Source organism: Solea solea, chromosome 18 (assembly GCF_958295425.1).
Source record: "Solea solea chromosome 18, fSolSol10.1, whole genome shotgun sequence".
Taxonomy (NCBI): Eukaryota; Metazoa; Chordata; class Actinopteri; order Pleuronectiformes; family Soleidae; genus Solea; species Solea solea.
Genome location: NC_081151.1, coordinates 19,703,500 through 19,724,461, shown reverse-complemented (window position 1 = coordinate 19,724,461; position 20,962 = coordinate 19,703,500). Strand labels below are relative to the sequence as shown.

The window sequence follows — 20,962 nt, the reverse complement described above, 5'->3', positions numbered from 1 at the left end:
ATGTACTGTATATATATATATATATCTTAAAAATAAGTATATATATACATATATATACTTATTTTTAAGATAAAGACTAAACGATACGAATTGTTTCTATATCTTTTTCTCCTTATCTTATCTAAAACAAGTTCAGTATTAACTATAAGTAACATCGGAGTAATTAAAGGACAGCGTTGACTAGTTTTTGGATTCTTTTTGAGAGATTTGTTTTCTTGTTTTAACGACAGGTGGTGTGATGAAAATGTGTTAACTGTACGTCGGAAGAAGTAGAAAAGGACCAACACGACCTTAGTGTGACTGGTGACTAACACAGAGAGAGCAGAGGGAGGAGGAGGAGGAGGAAGGGGAGGAGGAAGGGGAGGAGGAGGTGTCGTCACCGGGAGCTGCCGCTGCATCAGCATCACAGACATGAGTAACAGTGCGCAACTTGGAGAAAACAACTTGACTGACCGGAGGAGCGTGCGTTTCTCTCTCAGTGGTGTGTGTGTGTTTCATCTCTGTGAGCATCAGCAGCCTGTTTGTCTCCTCATCGTGTCCATGAGGACCTGAAAGAGGTTCCACACACACACACACACACACACACGGACACTGTGTGGAGCAGCCGAGGGGGAAAAAAAGCAATGGATTATATCAGAAACCAACATCTCTCCATCGTCTTTCTGATAGGTAAGACTTTTAAATCAGTTCATGAAACTTTCGTGACTGAATTTTTCCTTTTTTTTTCTTTTCCTGTGAACGCTTGATCGACGTTTGATCGCGTCAAAGGAAAAGCCCTCCATGTGTCAGGTTGACGTTGCTTGCTTCAGGTGGTTCACGTCCACTTTGTTCAGACGGAATCAGTCCAGGTGTCGCGCTGTGATTTATCCTCACTTTATGCTGCAGCTCCGGCAAACACTTGGCAGGAGAAGGGCTCTCCCTCAAAACACTGAGTGGGTTTCCTGTCACAGGATTATTGTTAGTTTTTCATGTCGCCATATGCGACGAGACGGCGGGTAAGTTATTGTTGAGTAAAATTCTTTACGTTAATCTCAGAAGTGTGAAAACAACAGTTACCAGCACATGAGGATGAAGATGGAGTTCCAGGACCAGCAGAGGCATTTAAATTAGGACGGTCAAGCTTTTTCTACTATTATTATTATTATAATAATTTTTTTAAATTACAGACAAAGGAGGAATGAGTCACTCGGTCTGTCTGTGGCTTTGGACCATGTGTCAGTGGCTCTTACTGCAGTCAGTGCCAGTGACGGCAGAGAAAGAGAGAGGTGGAGTCTGTGCCAAAAACTCACAGGATTACATTAACACACACACACACACACACACACACACTCTGTGTCTGAGTCATATCCAGCAGCAGCTTTCACCGTGACGCTCGTATAAAGGGGCTTCTCCCTCCATCTCAGAGACATTCTCCATACAGTATATCCTGTAACCTGCAGTACAACAACAACAATTAAGTTTTATGGATAGCAAACTCTTTGTGATATGGGAATAAACCTTATCCCGATAGATAATTAGCTAATCTGTCGATTATTTTCGATAGAATGTTGAAAAATGTCGATCGTTCTCTCTCAAACCTGGAAATGATGACGTTGGCAAATGTCTTTGTTTTTTCCGCAAAACAATGATTTCTTTTGTTGCATGGAGCAAAGAAACCAGAAAAAAATTCACATTTAAACTTCAAAAATCACTTGAACCGATTAATCGATTACCGAAATGTACGATTAATTTTAATCTGACATCTGTCTGTCAAGCTTAAAGGTCAGTCTGGGTGATATGGCTTATAAATAACATCTGGATATTTTTAGGCTATAATACTAGACATTTTGGGATGTAAGGCTACAATAAAAACATACTGTTTATGATCTGTATTGCTAGCTTAAAATACAGATATTTGCTTTGATTGTTTATTTTTTTGGCTTTTTATTTGTTAAATGAAGGTTGTTTTTTTAAGTTTGTTAGAAACAAAAATGTAAATACAATAAAACAAATAACCGGGCTTAAAGTGAAATAACTGTTATTACGTTACATCATTTTGTAATATATATATATTTAATTTACAATATTTTGCGTATTTCACACATTTATTCAATAATTATTATCAATGCCACAGCCTTTAAAAGGGAAAACAGACATGGTGATATCTCGTCTCATGTCACGAAATAAATATAAAATTTATATAATAATATGCAGACTGGCAAAATATTGTAAATTGTGAATCCACAAGGCTGCTTTTTGTTACTGTTTTTTACTGATTCTGATTCCCAAGGTCCAGATTTGATCTGATTAACTCATGCTATTAGCATCTGTCTAACCTGCTGCACTATGACCCCAAAGTTGAATTCATTATTATTATTTATATATTATTGCACTTCTTTTATTAGAATTTAAAAGGACCGCTGGTGTAACTCTTTAGTTGTTGTTTGAAAACTTGTTTGAGTTCAAACTATACAGACTAGAAGTGCAGCGGACAGTTTTCAAGTACAAGCTTGGCCTACATTCATGTCCTCTTTGGGAGACAACAGTGATGTTGTGTTGTTTGTTGACTATGGAAGTGTGTGTGTGTGAGTGTGTGTGTGTGTGTCTTTGTGGCTCTGCACCACAGATGGTAAAGTAAAAAAACAAATGTGAGGACTCAGTGTCACGACGCGACATTGCCGTGGATATGGAAAACAAAAATGAACCACAAAATCAAAATACACAAATTGCAAATACAATATCGACTTAATCCTTTCAAAAATATCGTATTGTATTTGTTTGAAAATACACTACTGCTACAGATCCAGCTGTCGCTCAATGACGACAAAAACACGAGTAAAAGACAATAAACCCTGGGGTAAAAGACGATAAACACACAAGTAACAGACGATAAACACATAAGTAAAAGACAATAAACACATAAGTAAAAGATGATAAACACGAGGAAAAGAGAATAAAAACACGTGGATAAGACGATGAACACACGAGTAAAAGATGATAAACACACAAGATAAATGAGTTGTTGTGATTGTTTTTAATGGTCATTATTTTTAAGGTCATTTGTATGGAATCTGTGGAGGCCGTGTTTGTTTATTTTTTGTCCCTTTATTCCATTCTTCAACGCCAGTTATATTTGCCTTTGCTGCAGTGTCAGCTTCTGGCAGCGAGCCAACATAAAACATCTTTAATCTTGCGGTCTCAGGCTCCAAAAAGAGGTCATAAAAACAAAAAAGTAGGGGTTTTCAACACTCGTTCTCTCAGGACTCAGACTCTTATTCCCTGATATTCTTGCTTATTTAGGTTTTTGTAAACGCAGTGTCGTCGCGTCACTAGAGCAGGATGTGCAGTGCATTCACGTCACTCCTTCTTCCTCGCCTCCTCCAACAGCTCTGGCAAAGTTGCATCTTTTAAAAAAGGGGAGCATGGCCAAAAATACAATATACCAAGTCATTATATATTCTCTACATGTGCTGTTTGACTTTTTAATTTCCTATCCTGATTCTAGCAGCAGTTATGGAACAAAGTTCAAATACTGCGTTACTGGACTTTTTTCAGGTTCAAACTATACAGACTAGAAGTGCAGCGGACAGTTTTCTTCAGAGGGTGATGTAAGTACAAGCTTGGCTTACATTCATGTCCTCTTTTGCTCATCAGAGGGAGACAACAGTGATGTTGTGTTGTTTGTTGACTATGGAAGTGTGTGTGTGTGTGTGTCTGGATTATTGTAATTCTCTGTATGTTGGTTCAGACCAGTCGTCAAAACCAGCTGTTTTCACACTTAAGTACAGTAAATGTCTTTAACTTAAGTAATATTATAAAAACATGATTTCAACCTCTACCAAAGTCATTTTCTGGTACTTTTACCCAAGTGTCACCTTTTAAGGTACTTTATATAAGACTGCTAATGAGCCCCTCACATTTCAGTTATCCCAGATTTGGTTTGATGTGTGATTGGACTGACTCAAAGTAGAGCCGGGAAAGGATTTGTGGTTTTCTTAAATGTGGACGTGTGACTGCAATGAAGATGTGCACATCAGTTCAGGCAGAGTAGTGTTTGATGTGTGTTTTTTTTGACGGTTGATTGGACAGTACTGAGTGTGAAGCATCGTGTGCACGCTCCTCTGTGTGTGTGTGTGTGTGTGTAGCTTTAACGAGCCCTCTTTAAAGTAATCATCTGTGTTTATTTTGCACTCTGTTTGTTTGGACGCGTCTCATCCGCACAAATGGCCGACAAACAGAACTCGCATCAAACATGGAATCGTTCAGATTAGCGCTGTGTGGATTTACGGTATATTTTCAAACTCAATAATCGTTCAATTTAATTAGTAAGACTGTGCAATTTGTTGTTTGTTTTAATCAACATCACAGTTGTCTAATATATAAAGCCACAGCTGCCCTAAATAAACATAATTGGTAATTATCAAAATCATTTTTGTTATGTTTCTGTAATGCTTAAAAAGCTCTTTAACAGGAATGATGATTTTAATGTTTTAGCACATTATTATTTCTTGATTAAGACGTCAAATTATAGTTATTTACTTGCATTCCTAAAAAGAAAAACTAAAACCACTAGAAAAACTAGTGGTTGAATGTTGATGCTGGATTAATTTCTGACTGAAGCCCAGTGGGTATAAAAATAAGTTTTTTTTTTTTAATTATTTCAAAAATATTTACAGTACTAGTAACTTTGTTAAGCACTGTTTTAAAATATGTAATGTATACACAAGTATTATTACTATACTATTGTAAGTAATTCAATTATAGTAGTATTATATATTATTATTTATCTATTATATGGGTGACGGCGGCTTCTTTCAACTCAAAGGTTGTGGGTTGGATTCCCGACTCTTTTCTCCTGGCGACTGCGTGTGAATGGTTATGAAAGATGAGTGAATGAGTATGAAGGGGTGAATGGCAGCTTTGAGTGGTGATCAAGGCTAGAAAAGCGCTGTATAAATACAGACCCTTTACTATTTACAGTGCTTCATCTTGTAAATCTGCAACTAATCCAAAAGTAAACACTCAACTGGAGCTTGTCTTCAATAGTTAATCTGGAAATAACACAATCGCAATTAAAACGTGACCTGAGAGGAGATTCACGTGTTAGACTGTGATTGTTGAGGGAATATGATCATCCCTTTTAATAAACTTGAACACCCTTCCCTGCAAAACGTCTTATCCTGTCACTGGTCGTCATTCTTTCCAGAATTCCTCTGGCAGGCTCTCGGAGGAAGTTCTCATGTTCTGGGACCGTGACTCTTTCTCCTTTATTTGTGTTTATTGCTTAGTTTCCACCTACAACAGTCTCAAACACAGAGAGCGGTGAGGCAGAGCGTTTCCCTCCGTGTTCCCTGACTGTTGTAAAGTCGCTGGATGTGTCTGGAGTGTTATTGTCTGTTGCTGTGTCGTCGCTCTGTCAGCTGGCTAACAGACACACCAGCAGCTTCCTGTGGAACTCTCTGTGAGCGGACCTGAGAGACCGCTAGACTCGGTGCGATTGGGGACTCGGTTCAACTGGGGGTTGCAACGTTCGGCCGGTCCAAGTTTGCCTTCACGCTGAACTTAAGTGAAACAAACCGAATCTTTTGAATAACTTATTCTCCTCCTCGCCTGAGGCGGTGCTGCATCAAGAATTACTGAAGGAGAAGACAAGACAACAATGAACAAGAAGACATGATCTATTGGTTAAATTAAAAAAATTGGTGAAGTATTAAGCCCCGCTCACCAAGCAGTAAAAACATTTCGACAACAGAATAAGTAGTCGCCAAGGATAGTCATCCGAGCCTCAATCTGGCAACCCTCGAACCGGCTGACACCCCAATGCCCCCATTTGAACTACTATACTTTATTAATCTGTTAATTCTATTTGTCAATTTGTCTTCTTGTGTTTGCAAATGTTTATGTTTAGTGACAATATACAATTTATTTAAGTTCATCATTTAGAGTGTCTATTATTGCGCTAATCACGGAAGGAAGACAAACATCAATATTTCACATGAAAATTATGGGGTGCTGCATCTTTCCTCATGACTTATTATTCATTCATTCATCATCTATGACCTTTTATATTACATATATAATTTTTCACAAAAAAAAAACATGCTTTGTTTTGTTCAGTAATAACATTAAAAACAGTAAGAAAGAAAAGAAACATGCATAATTGTTCACAGAGTTTTGTCTATACTCAATTAAGGGACACAAACAGAATGAATAATTAATGTTTGACATCTGATGAAGACAATGAGCTCTAGATAATCTGAGTAAATGGGTTTAACTGGATTACTGTCAGTGGTTGGTCTCTTGGATAATGTGAAGCACCGTCGCTTCAATTTATCCGAACATTTGTGCAAGTTAACCATTGAAAACTTCAATTTCAGATAATAAATAATGATATAAGAGCTTATTTAATGGGTTGCTCTGTCTGAACGTTCCAAATCTGCATGTTTTGACAGTTTGATCATTTTTAAAATGTTGTTTTGTATTAATGGGTTGGAGCGAACCTGCCACTCTGAGTCACCTTATGCTGCATTTAGACATTTACAAGGTGCATGAAGACGTGGAGTCCGGTCCAACAGATGTACAAGCAGCTGTTTTCAGTAATTACAACTTTGACAGAGTGATAATTGTTCATGCCTGCGAGTGAGAGAGGGAGAGGGGGGTTGCGTGTGAGAGAGAGAGAGAAGACAGAAATATTTGTTATGACTGAGAAGTGAGTGTTTTGAGCGAAATGTCAAACAAGCTTATGTCCTCTCTCATTTCTCGTTGATATAAAGTCATTGGGAGCTAGAGCTAGTTAGTGGAGTGAGGAATCTCTGAGCCACATCACAGCAAAACACCAGGAGCAGGATGGATGATGGATTCTTCTTCATCTTCTCCTCTCATCTCATTTCTGCCTCCTGTGATGTTTGATTGGAGCTGTTTCATATGACTGACGTTCTTCAGAGAAGACGTGTTTCACGTAAACCACTGGTGACACCAGTGACTCCTCCATGGGACATTTAGACGACCGTTCAGTCATGGATATCACTTAAAACAGCTCTGGTTCACCGACCATAGAGAATACTTGAGAGAATATTACAAAAGAAGAACATAGCAGAAGGTCTGGATTTTATTTTTCAATGGCTGCCAATATAGTATTTGCAAGGGCAACTTTTTTTTGACGTCACAGTTGGTCCTAAATTTTGGGGGTTTCACGGTCGTGCTGTTTTCAAAGTTTTCTTTTCATTGTGTGTTGATTTTTCTGTCATCCACACTCAAATGACTTCCTTTTGTTGCAATACACAGCGCTAAGAGAACTCTCATGTGGTGAGAAATAACTTTGGTCGTGACAAGGATGAAAACAGGCTTTTGTCAAAAGGACAAAACAAGTAAAGTGTCGCATAGATGGATTTATGAAAAGATGTCGATGCAGTGACCAGATCACACAGTCATCCCGACTACTGGCTGGAATAAATAAAGTGTACAGATGTTATTTGGTGTCATGTGAATGAATCTGTTCAATCAGTCAGAAATCTGGTTGTATCACGCACCATCTATTCCTCATTGTAATCTTTAGATTTAAGACTAATGGCACATCACTCAAAGTTGTGATCTCAGTGGAGGAAGGTCAGCTCGCCATCCCATTCAGACCGAGACAGAGTCGGATTTGGCTGTAGATGAGAGGAGCCGTTTAGTCCCTTCAGACTTCACCTCCTTAACGCGTTATCTCGACATTGTATCTTGTCAGTTTGTGGAAAAATGTCCGCAGTGGTGCTGGCTGGGGTGTTATCTCTGTAATCATATTTATTTTAATTATTGGCCTGATGTGTCCGATTAGTAGCTTGCATGTTCTCCCCCGTTTCTCAGGGTTCTCCGGTTTCCTCCCACAGTCAAAAAACAGGTGTCAGTGTGAGAGTGGACGGTTGTTTTTCTCTATGTGTCCCCCCCGTGATGGACTGGCGACCTGTCCAGGGTGTGACCCTGCCTTTCAGTTGGAATTGGCACCAGCGAACCTTCATATGGGGGATAAAGTGGTAGAAGATGGATGGATAGATGGATGGATGGATACCAGAAAGTAGAGAAATAAAGCTTTGAGCCCATATACTTGTCATTACGGTAGCTCTCAGGACTTCCGCAGATTGCCGTCCAATCCCAGACAAGATTCAGCTTCTCAGACCCACATGGACATGAACCAGCAACTTGTCTTGCTGTGAAGCTAAAGTTCTAATTCCTGCGATACCAAAACCAATGAGATTGCCCAGTCAAAACCATCCAGGACAAGAGAAAGCACTCAGAGAGCACAAACGTCCACCAGGGCCACTCAGATCCCCTCTGATCAATCTGATTAAATCAAATTATTTCTTCTTTGGACCATCCAATTTGACTAAAATCTGTTATTTACTTCTTACTTTCTAACTAGAAATATGCCTCCATGTTCCCAATTAACAATTTTTGGTTCCCAGAACGTTCCCTGAAGGTTCCTCCCTATGTTCTCCTGTGGTGGATGGATTATATTGGTTTTGTCAAACAGACTCAGTGACTTGCGTAAAAGCTTACAATATAACAGTTATATATAAAATTGGCTTGAACGTGCACATAGGTTTTGTTGATACTGGAGACCATTTTGGGGTTGAGGGTTCAGTTCTATGTTGAAATAAGGTCAGCGTCTGTTTGCAGCGGTAATGTTTTGGTTGTGTTTTCTGCGAAATAGAAATACACCATGATAATGCAGTGAAAGCTTTTCACTGGCACCGTCACTCCAAGCTCTCAGTCGGTGAAATTGTCATAGAAAAATCTATTGTGAGGGGTTTTCTGAATGTCAGAGTGTGTTTTTGTTAAAAGAGAAGCTGAATACTGCTGGGATATCACAGCTAACTCAAGACAAGCTGCAACCAATTAAATCATAAATTGAGTTATAGGACTTAATTCTTTTGGAAATACCAAAGACCTGATTCACTGCACATGAATGGGACATTGAATCAGAGAGGATGCTGAGGCCTGTATTTCGACATGGGACATGCAGAAAAAAAAAAGAAGTCTAATACTGTGAAGGCTTTTATCAGAAACAGAATTAACCTCTTGGCCTCAGACACGCGGAGAATCAGAGTTGACAGACTCCATAAATATGATTCTTTTTTGAGAGACAAAATGTGAAATAATGGGAAGATAAAGTGTATTTTAATCAGAGCTATTTCAGTGATACTTATTTGCTTTATAAGGGGTGTGCTCTACTAATATAAAGCTTGTTTAAAGAGATAAATAAGAAATTGTGTCAGTTGTAAAGTGACAAAATAAAAACCAGTACACTGAACATGTGCGTTTACATTTTCTTTCATAATCCTCCGCTTGTGGGACTGTATGTTGTAGAAACGGCATCTGTTATAATTGACAGCCTCGGGCCGGGGCGACACTGGATCCGCGAGCGGCACGCCTGCGTCACGGAACATATTGCATTTCATTTAGTTGCACATATTTAACGGTTAGCGCGGTCACTCTGCGGGCAGCATTTCTTGTCGGGAAATCTTCTTGTGCCACATTTTTTTGAGTCAAATATGTCACAAACACAACACGCCCTGTGACCATTTCAGAGTAAAAGTATTTATAACCCTTTTTTTTTCAACAAACAAACAGAATTTTATTGTGAAATATGTGCACCACCAGTAGATGCACAACTTCTCAAAGAAGTCCTGGCATTGAACACCGAGCGTATCGCAGACGGCACGTTGGCACAAGCGCACTTTGCGTTACCGTAATTACGCGGTGGTTTGTGCTATCGGAGAAATTCACATCAACTTGCATGTCATTTTATTACGATAATTTTATTACGGTAATTTTACTTGCGCTGTTGCAGGAAGCCGGGGAATCAGCGTCTTTATTACCAGAAAGGGAAAAAATGGGGGAAAACTCATTTTTTTTATTTTGAATATGTTTTATACTGTTCAAATTTAACATTTTAAATCTGAATCTCAAAGTGCGTGAGTTGTTGTTGTTGTTGCATCATAGTTCTTATATTCTTTTTTATTCCCTCCCCTTAGGCTTCAGTTGTGACAATTAAGCTGATTGTAAATGACACAATAATAATAATAATAATGATGATGATGATAACACATTTGATTACAATAGTGCATTATCTATCCACATTCTTAGTATTATGTTGGAATTAAATTAAAGTCAAAATGAGAAAATATAATTGGAAAATTCACTCGAACTAATTATCCCCGGAGAATGTGTCTTATATCACGAAGGTATTTCATAACTACACCATTTATTTCAAATTTTATCACTCAATTTTTCAGTCATTTATTTATTCATTCATTTATCTGGGTGTGCGTCTTAGTCATTTGTTTACTTGTTTAAAAATATGTGATAATTGAATTTATTTGACACAGTGATATCATTTTTAAAACAGTTTCTGGTTGGTGAGGGGAGAGGTAAGGGCGAGACACACCCTTAAATACCAGGTGGGCACCCCAAAAGTGAACATGGGGGACAACAAAAAAAATCACAAAGGTTCCGAAGACAACTTCCTGTAAACTCCCGTGTCAAATAATTTGCCGTATATTACAAATACGCTGCAGTAACTGACCCTGTTGCCTCAGCGAAGGACCGCGTGTTTCCCTTCGATTTTTAGTTGTTTGTAAATCCGCGTAGAAAGTGTGCATTTGCAAGCGTCACCGCTGAGGCACCAGTTGGTGATGAGTCACGAGGGGCAATCAGGACAACGAGCGGCAGGTGTGACGGTTGGGCCACGCCCACTCAGCAGCAGGAACAGACGAAGGACAAACAGGCAAATAACAACAAGGGAAAGAAGACAATACTAAGAGGATTCTTAACAATATTAGTCGGCCTGGGGTTTCACAGTAATGCTGGTAAGTGAAGTTTCCAAATTAGAGTGCATCTGGAGTTTAAAAGAGGAGGTTTTTTTGGGGAGGCGAGAGCAGTGTTTGCTGCTTTTGGACACGGCCTCTGAGCGCGGATCACACAAATGTGTTTGATGAGCAGATGATGATAAAATGTGAAATGTAAGAACAGTGTGTTTAAAGTCAAGATTTTCGCTTTGGCTACGTTTTTGCTCTGGGAGAAGGGAGGAGGAGGAAGAGGAGGAGGAGGAGGGGGGTAAAAAACATGGATTGAAATCATTAAACTAATGTTTTTGTGGCTGAAACTCCCTTGCTGGATCGTTTCTGACTATTATGTCAAACCCCACGATAAATGAGCTGCTCTGGGATTGTGTCCGACCAGGATTTATAAATCTGTTCTTTTCTTCGGCCAGGATTTTCTTTTGGGTTATAATTTCCATATACAGTATTCTATTCTATTAGAGTATTAGGACATTGCATTCAGAATTACTCGCATTATTTCATAAAGAATGAAGCTCTTTCTTGCTTGATATCACTTTATAGACAGAATGAATGTGAATTTATAGATATTTTACATTGAATACATATTTTTTGTGACGCTATATAAAGACTGGGACAATATGATTTGATTATATACTTTGCCGATGCGATTTATATTGCGATTTGATGGCGTCAATAACAAAAAGTGATTTTCTTTTCCCCCTTGAACCAAATATGAGTGATTCATTTCTTGATTCAATAACCCACAAGTCATAATTCCAAAAGTCAGTCACGAAATTGAATTGCACATTTGTACATGGCATGTACAATAGAATGTTGTTGTTTTTACACTTAACTACTACACATTTTATGGGTTGTACTGGCCCTTTTTGAGTGCATTCCAACAAGTACAAAGGACTGGTATAATCTGTCAAATATTAGCCTCATGATTGAAATCAAGTGATTTTTAGTGCAGAAAAACAGGCTGCCAATCCATCACAGGGCCACATAGAGACAAACAAACTCTGTGTCCAATTTGCCTAATCCCCAAATCTGCATGTTTTTCGGTTCTCACACACACATTTTTTTTTTTTTTTTTTGCCTACTCAGCTCAAAACGGGACAAACTATGAGCCCTCAAATTAACATACTTCAAATGAAACTGAAAGATGTCTTTTTGAGTAAATTTGGCAACCGTTTTTGTTCATCGGGCTCGCAGAAATGTAATGACCAAAACAATATTTGGCTGGAGTCGATGCCAGAACAGCACTGTGTGAGAGACAAGGCTCGTCCTGACACAGTGCAAACACACGGAGACAAACGACTATTTATACTCACAATTGGGGGCAATTTACAGTAGAGTCAGCAAGTAATTGAGACTCACTCTGCTTGTTTATAGACTGTGATGGACTGTGGGACACTGTGGGAGACTTTGGGACACTGTGGGACATGCAAACTCCACCCTCATGCTGTGGGATACCAGTGCTATCAACAATATTACAGAAACCTTTACTAACACCCTGATTATCAGATTATAAATACAATATATACTAGAGAAAAAAAACAAACAAAAGACCAACTTCTCTTGTGGCGTACAACACCTTTTTACACAGGTGCAGGTTTGTTTGTCTACAGACGTCATGTTGGAAAAAGGGATGCAACGTGGGAGATGCAGCTTTACTCTTAAGTCATGAAGACTTTAGTTAGTTGACAGAACTTTGAGGCGAATTGTTGGCCTTGCAGACTTCCACAGTGCAGTTACGGTTTACTAGGTGCTAATTCTGCAAAAGCCAGCTGCATTTTTCACCATGTTAAAATGTTTCCAGAAGTCATTTGTAATGCTGTGGGGTTTTTTTTGTTAACCCTTTAACACCTAAGCCTCAAAATATCTGTTTGCTTATTTTAGCCATAAAAGGACCAGAAAATGTCCCGTGAGTAAGTGATTTTGCCCATTTTTCCAGAGTAACTTTCAATCTCTGGCAGTTATTTCCACTTTACTGCGTGTTAAAATAGTGTATGAACCATTTAAAATGAAGGAAAACAAAGTTTTATTCAGGAAAAAACACTGTAGTGGTACATGAACACTAGCGTTTGTGTGTTTTTTTTTATTTGAAATTTTAACAATTCTTTCTGTGTTTTGTTTCATTCACTCAAGTTTGAACAACATGCCTCCCCTGGTTGATGATCAATCACTTTGCGTCCTTTTACAGTTTCGACAACAATTTTCTATGTCAGAATCTGCTCATTGGGTTTTTCCTGCATATTACTTCAAATGGGAAAATTGCGCTTGCAGTTTTAGTCCATCATCAGCGTGACAAAGCTTTAGGATTGTGTAGAATTTCAACTTTAAGAACAAAATATGTCTGAGAAACTACTTTGAAGCCTGCAAATGTGACATTGCAGTAGCCTCAAAGGGGAAATGGCCTACTTTGTTTGTGCCAAACTGGGCAAAATGATAAGCTTTATACCAAACATAGACTTGTTACCGTCACCGTTTTCTTTTACATGTAAACATGACACACTCTCTGTGAGGCCTGTCAGGTAAAGAAGAAGAAATACATGGCCACCAGGAGACAGATCCTTTTGTGGCTGCTGTGTTTTAGGGTTATTTGACCTGACAAGCTGACAGGTTTTATACAGTTCTCCAGACGGCTCTGTAAACAGGCCCAGATTACATTTCCCTGTGCTGTGAACTAAATCGTCTGAGAGGGAGAGGGGGAAAAAAAGAAAAGACAGGTGGATGATGATGAGGAGAGGAGACTTTTTCTTTTCAGACACGTTCCGATCGAATTAACTTGATCCCTGAGTGATCCAATCACATACAGACAGCCCTTAGTACCGGTGGTGGTTGCTGGTCAGTCTTTGAAACAGGGGAAGCTCATTTCAGGCTCAGTTATTCTGAGGGTGCGTTCACCTTCTAAAGCCCTTCTTAATCTGGTCCTAGTTCAATTCACTCGGAAAGTCCAGTTCGCTTGGAAGAAGCGAACTCTGGTCCGCCTAAAGACGTGGGTCTCGTTTCGCTTCAAGTGAACCAAATACAGGAAGCGCACTACAACGCAGGGCATTGTGGGTAAACGCAACCAAAACATAAGCACATAAAATTTTGAATCCTATCATTTCGTGTTGTTGCAGCGTGAGTAGTCCTTTAATCCACTGCATACAGACTACTGCTTTGCTGCTAATGAAGCAGATCGTCCATTCTTTTTTCATTCCCCCCGTTTTCATCACTTCTACTCCGTCTTTTCTCTGACTTTTTGCCCAGTAACGCAGAAAAACAAGAAAAGAAGCAGAAGGCAAGGCAAGGAAATATGAATCTAAGGGGAATTCCAGACAAAAAACATTATGGTATTTTATCTTCATAATAATCTGTTAATGTTTTCCCCGTTTAGATGAAATCCCTCACTTGTACTATTAAGTTTTCTTGGTTTCTGTGTACAAGAATCTATCCATAGCTGCGTCTATTCCATAATTACTAGCAATGCTGCCATTGAACGACATGACCCCCTCACCCTCCCGCCATAATCATCACTAACTGCTTTTAATAAAACTCCCCGTTGAGTAATTCAATTTTTCCAGCTTGACCTCTTTGACCTTGCCTTCAGGCATCGGAGAACAACCACGTCCCTGGTCTGAGGCCATTACAGAGGTTAAGTTGCGATGACCCCGCTGAGCTATCATCAACTCTCTCATTGTCTCGTTGGTGTGTTGAATGTCATGTCATGTGTGAAGTCCCCTCCTCCCCCCTCTGTACGAATCTGTCCTCCATGTGCACACGGACTCTTTCCAAAACAAGACAAAATAAGTTGTTTTTTTGTGCAATGTTTTTAGTGTTTGTCCTATTTCTGGACTGACTCTGTCGTCTGTTTATTTTCAGTAACTCTGGCACAAAAGCCACAAGTCAACACTTTTTGTAGCGAGTGCCGGATACAGATCTGTCCAACCACGTCTCATGACGTTGAAGTCTGAGACCATTAATGACGACTCTTTCTAAAGATTCTATACAAGTTTATTATAGTTAACGAAAACTAACGAAAGAAAGAAACTAATATTGAAAAACTGAAACTGAACTCACTGAAACAAAGATTTAACTGAAAATTTGCTTTTGTTTACAGGCTCTGCAAGTTAAATAAAACATTTTGTTATGTAGTTCATTGGGTTGAGTTGGTTCATCTACGTGAATCAAACTCGTCTTTTATTTATTTATTTTTATTGTACTGTTATTTGAATGGCATCTCTTGTTGGGTTTTCCATATGACAAAAAACTAACGCTAAAATGAATAAAAACTAAACCAAAACCAAGTGTCTACAAAAAAAAAACTAGCTCTAAAAACTAAATAAAACTAACTTTTTTTTAATTTTATAGAATGAAAAATCTACTATTAGAACTATATTACTATTAAAACTATATCACAGTATTCCACCATGATACCGCAATAATATTTGTGACTATTTCACAGAATTTATACAGTCGTATGAAATCGACTGGGGTGGAAATGGCAGGTTTGGGACCTCTGACCTACAAGATACTGTTGTGCTGCGTCTTCTCTTCACACCAAAAAGATTCCTCCTGTTATTGCCGTTATCACTGATTTAATGATCAGTTGTCGTTTCTCTTTAAGAGAGTACATAATAATGGTGTCAAGTGTAAATCAATCCCCCCCCCCCCCCCCCCCCCGAGACATCTTGTGAAGGTTGCTCTGTTTTTAATTTGCGTCTGTGAATCTGTCCGCCTCTCTCTGCTGCTGAAACCTCTACAAGCGACTTACACGGTGGATTTCCTGTAAATATTGAAGACGCATTAAAGTTTCTCAGAGAATGAACCCTGATCTCTTTAATAACTCACTGACTCTTCCTCTTGTGCCATTATGAGGTTCTTTGTGCGAAGTACCGTATCCCTCAGGGTTTATTAAAATTACCTTTTTACATTTTCATCTAGCACCGCAGTTCTTCCGAGGCGATGGTTAACCCAGATCAACTCGAGAGTTAGGTCGGCCTGTTTCCTTCAAAATAAAGTTCACACAGCATCTGTGCTGCCCATGAGTCGCACTGCGGTGAACGCTTGCCAATGAGGCAACCTACATTTTCAACTCTTATCAAGTCTCTCTCTCGAGGTTCTACAGTGGTGCTTTGAACAAAAGCTAAATTTGATCGTGCTGAAAATGAAAATACTCTTAATTGATGGTGACAACGTGGTTCAGATCAAGATGTCAAATAACCTGTAGAATTACTTCAATAGTGCCTCATCTACAGAATAATACATCAACTATTCCAGTTATAGATTACAACTTTTGTGAATTGGACATAAACTCCATTGTAGGTCAAATAAGTATTGTGTTAACACCCTCTCTGTCTGTCTGTCTGTCTGTCTGTCTTTCCGTAGTCAGCAGTACCTGTCATGCCCTTTTGGACAGATTTCAGGACGAGAACTCCGATGATGGATTTCCTCATCACATGGACCCAGAGGACGACAGCCAAAGTAAGGACTGTGTTCCTCCTGACACACAAATATTGTCGGTGTCATGACTGTAGTAGCATCACTTGTCGTCATTCAGTCAAGTTCAGATTTTAATGACGTGCGTAGTGTATTGAATTAGACTTGTCATTATTTTTGAAACACTTTTTAAAGAAGCAAGCAACACTTTATGAATTGAGCAAAATGACATAAATGAACAGCAAAATCAAAATACACAAACTGCAAATAAAATATCGATTTAAAATATAGTATTTTGTTTGAAAATCCCCTTTTATTTGCACCGATCAGGAATTTTGTTTGCACCCGACCCTTTTGCGTTTGCTGTCACTGTTCGTCTGGAACTCCGACAAAATAGTTAGTATCTAAAATTGTAAGTATTTGACGTTTTTATAATCGCACAAACATTAGATACTTAGAATTATTTTGTCGGATGTCGACGGGAAAACTTGGGGAACGAGTTCCGAAAGGACAGCGGCTCCCAGCCTGTGACTATTTGCGGTCCATTGAGCTGTCGCTCCAAAACCGAGTAGCCAATCAGCAGGCAGCTTCCTAAGGCCCGCCCATGGTCAGAATCGCCAACAAAAAACCATGACGCAAAGAACAAAGAGTAGTCACGGGCCTTGGAGTCAAAGTATTTAACGTTTGTCAGATTCTAAATGTTAGTTAGGAGTTCCAGACGGAAGAGAGTCGGCAAACAAGTCGGATCACAAACAAAATTCCCGATCACTGCAAACCAAAAGTGTATTTTCAAACCAATAAAAAACAATATTTTTGAATGATTAAATCGATATATTATTTGCAATAAGTGTATTTTTGATTGCGCGCTTCATTTTTGTTGTTTTGCTCAATTCATAAAGTTTGCTTCCTAAAGAGTGTTGTTTGAAAAGTAGTAGTGCACATATACTCGTGTCATTAATAATTTTGGTTCCTATCTAGTGGATTTCTTTCCAAGACTCCTTCTGTGTAGCTTATCCCTCTTTTGTAAGTTGGATAAAAGCGTCTGCAAAATGCTTTAATGTTAAAGATCTGCGGGGGAACAGAAAACTGCTTGTTGCCTGAATTGAGGTCTGACACACTGACCTAAAGAAAGACGAAACAAAAGAAAAGCCAAACAGAAAAATAGAAACCGTAGAAATAAAAATGATTCTGTGTCTATTTCTGTCCTTTTATCCCCAGAGGGATTCCTATGGCTGTTTAGCATATTAGCTGCAGTGGCCGTTTCCTCTCATCCTCACATGACGTCTCCTCATTTGTTCCTCTTCATCATTAACCCCCCCAACAGTGACACTGTCTGTGCGCTTGTTGGACACTTTTCAGTTTAAATTTAGTGGAAATGTAGACTTTGAGTCTTTATGAGTCTGTGATTTTCTGGAAAACTTTCAAAAACTTAATTTACCATTTTCTTTGATTCGTTACAGTACACAGCTGTAAATGGGAACATCCCATGATTGTTCTTTTTTGAGTAGCTTAGTGTATGTACTTGTTTTGACGAAGGATGTCGAGGTCATTAACTGTATTTCTGGTGATAAACTTAAGTTTAGAAGACAAACAAGTATCTCAGCTGTCAATCTAACAGTTAACCCCTCCCCATGGACAGGTACCTCCTGTGATTTTGAGTCTCCGTGCCTCTGGACTTTATCGAATCACAGCGACCAAAGTGACTGGACACTGGTGTCGCCACAGCAACCACAAAGGGCACAGGTTGGGATGACGCCCGCGACTGACCACTCTGAGAAAAGCGCTGATGGTAAGAGCGTCTGCAGACGACGGAAGAGCTCCAGACTGTGCCGCGATTTCACCACATCGCTTACAAACGCACAGTTTTTCACATTTCTTCGCTTGAGAAAACATGTTTTGTTTTGCCTTGTCTTGATATAATAATGATAGAATCATTCTTTAGATTTGTTTTTCTGCGAAGATGCAAGAATGACATCAGAAACACAACGTTATTTATTTGTTTTTGACCATATCATGCGGCTCTCAATCCAATGATGTCACAGTGAGTTGCCACTTGCGTGAGTTATTAGTTGAACGCTTACACAGAGTATGAAAAGGGAGGCTGCAGTCATGTATGTGTAATATGAGACATATCTATTTTTAACATTTCAGCACGTCAACCTTTTCTACTTCACCCCTGAATTAAAGTTACCAACCTCTAAATGCCCAGAGTATCTGCTCTTCAACGCGTTATTGGTGGCACATTTTTGAATTTGGCACATTCAAGAGGCTGCTATAAAACTCTAATTGCATTAAATGTCGTCTTTGTTTTATTACCTCAGGGCACTTCCTCCTCCTAAGCGCGTCCGCTGCTGCCGAGGCCTCTGGGAAATGCGAGTACCGCCTCACCAGCCCGGTCCTGCCAGGGAGCAACAAGCACTGCACGCTGAAAGTGGCCCTGTTTGAGTCCGATCCAGCTGTGGGAAACCTAACGCTCCTGATCAAACCGTTTCTGTTTGACTCGGCTGTTCACGCTGTGGCCCTCAGCCACCGGAGCCAAGATGCCCACAGGTCGGCACACACACACACACACACACACTCTGGTTTCCATGACTTCAGAGGACATTACATTGACTTGCATTCATTCCTGGAGACTTACTCTAACATTAACTGTAATTACTACTGGACTTACCCTGACCCTTAACCTTAAAATGTTGTAATTTACGTTATGGGGACTTGATTTTTGTCCCCATAACGTGACTGTAAACAGATTTAGGTCCACACAACATAAGGAACACCACACACACACACACACGTTAGCCATGCTTCTGCTGTGCAGTCCTGATTGATGCAGTACAGCCAGTGTCCGTTTAATTAGGCTCGAAAAAAGCGAAACCCTCCGTCTTTTCTGATTGAAGTGCTCCTCAATTGTGGTGCAGCCTGTATAACAACTGGAGGCTGGGAAGGGCGGGACATTAGAGATTCTCTGCAATTAAAGATGACACTGGTGCAAGGACAGGGTAGCTAATACGTTTTATTTGTCGGGCACAAAAGTTGAATAAAGGAAGAAAAAAAATAAGAAGAATTCTTACAATTCTCCAGTTTTGCTGAGTACGAGGACAGTGGGGCACTCTTGTGTCGTCTGGAGAACAGGGACCGGTAGTTTTCTATTGATTAAATGTAGAAGTACGGCCAACTGCCGTGCAGCTAAAAGCATTCATGTCTGTGGAGATGAATTTATATATAATTGGTCGGGACAGAAGGGAGATAGCGGGGCATATGCATTAGGTTTGACTGTTTGCCTCTGTGCAGCAGTAATGGACAGCAGTTCCATTATGAGAGGGTCAGCCGTTCGTCCACATAAACCTGTAGAAAGTTGTGCCGGTGTGTATTTCGCCACTGTTCACCTGCACTGATTGTCCGCGGAATCCAATAATTCCCCTTCAGGTGCAGCCGCCGTCACATATATTCACATTAAACTTGACGTTTAATGTGAAGAAACGCAGCACGGCACGCGTCAAGCCGGTGCATGACCTTTGATGTCGACAGTGGCCATCATCAAAGAGTCTCGGTTTCAAAAGGCAGATGCGGTCACCCTGATAACGCTGCAAATGAAGGACGTTCAAAGGTTAAACTAGGGAGTCAACAAGCGTCCGCCTGTTCTTCACCGTGGACGCTGCTGCAGCAACACGTCGGCCAACTCTGGAGCTGATCAGATTAGTGGTGGTTGAAAGATCAAAGGAAAGCGGCAGATGGACAGAAAGACGGACGGCCATTGATTTTTCTCCAAATTAAATTTAAATTTGAAACAAAAATGGATCACGTGTAGTAGCAGAGCTGTTGTACGCGGTTCAACTTTGGAATGAAACCTCAAATTTGGGGATTTTGTCCAAAAGAGAGACAGAAATTAATGCTTAGAACACAGAACATTCTGGCTACTTTTTTCCATAACTATGTCAAAACATACAGTGTATATATATACAGAGGCTATAAGAATGTGCTATATAGAGTGTCTTATATCCTTTTTGTCATTTTTACCAACTCTATTAAAATCGGATTGAATTTGTGAAATTTGGAAATTCGTCACTGTTCGAAGGCTTATAGAAATAAAATAAAAACTGTCTATTTTTGTTCATTTCAGCACAATTCTTGCTACTTCATGTCACTACCAAAAATAAGGAGACAAACTTTTTTTTGTAAACCCTGAACATGTGACCTATACAACCCCCCCAACAGGATGACCATATAAGGAGTTGTGTATAATTTCCACTGCAATTTACCATGGGTGCACTCTGTACCGCGTGAGCACTAAGGGACCACATGAGCAGTACTGAGCACTACGTGATCTGTGCTGTGTAAGCACAGAGGCTTTGGCTGATTGACTAAGTGCATTAATTGCATTTGGGACAAAAGGAAACTTGTATCTATTGCACTTTGCCCGAGGAAGCCTGTAGCTCCGACCTGATGGGAGAAGGTTGGAGGTGCAGGTCATTGCTGGCTCCAAATTTGGACAATTGGACATTTGGTAATTCTTGAGGTGAATTTTTTTTGTGACTTACAGACACTAAAAATCGACCTCACCTTTCTCACTAGCAGTGACTGTGTAGGAAGTTGTTCCTCGTGCAATACTTTGTTTTCTGTCTCTGCCAAATTTTCCCCCTTGAGGGACAATAAGGTTCTTCTGATGTGCCAGAACCAGAGGTGATAAGTGTTTTAAAAAGCTTTGTGTGTGTGTGGCCTTTTTAGGAACCCTATGG

The 20,962-nt window shown here is 39.7% G+C and overlaps 1 protein-coding gene across 1 annotated transcript in view; it reads left to right on the top strand.

Annotated features, from left to right (window-relative positions):
- The first annotated feature begins 427 nt into the window (after window positions 1–427).
- Window positions 428–20,962, top strand: part of ltk (leukocyte receptor tyrosine kinase) — a 49,988-nt gene continuing 29,453 nt past the window's right edge. Inside the window, exons 1-4 of the mRNA XM_058614913.1 lie at window positions 428–669; window positions 16,176–16,271; window positions 17,866–18,015; window positions 18,548–18,776. Of these exons, the coding sequence (XP_058470896.1) occupies window positions 624–669; window positions 16,176–16,271; window positions 17,866–18,015; window positions 18,548–18,776 (521 nt within the window). The 5' untranslated portion in view covers window positions 428–623. The remainder of the gene's footprint in view (window positions 670–16,175; window positions 16,272–17,865; window positions 18,016–18,547; window positions 18,777–20,962) is intronic.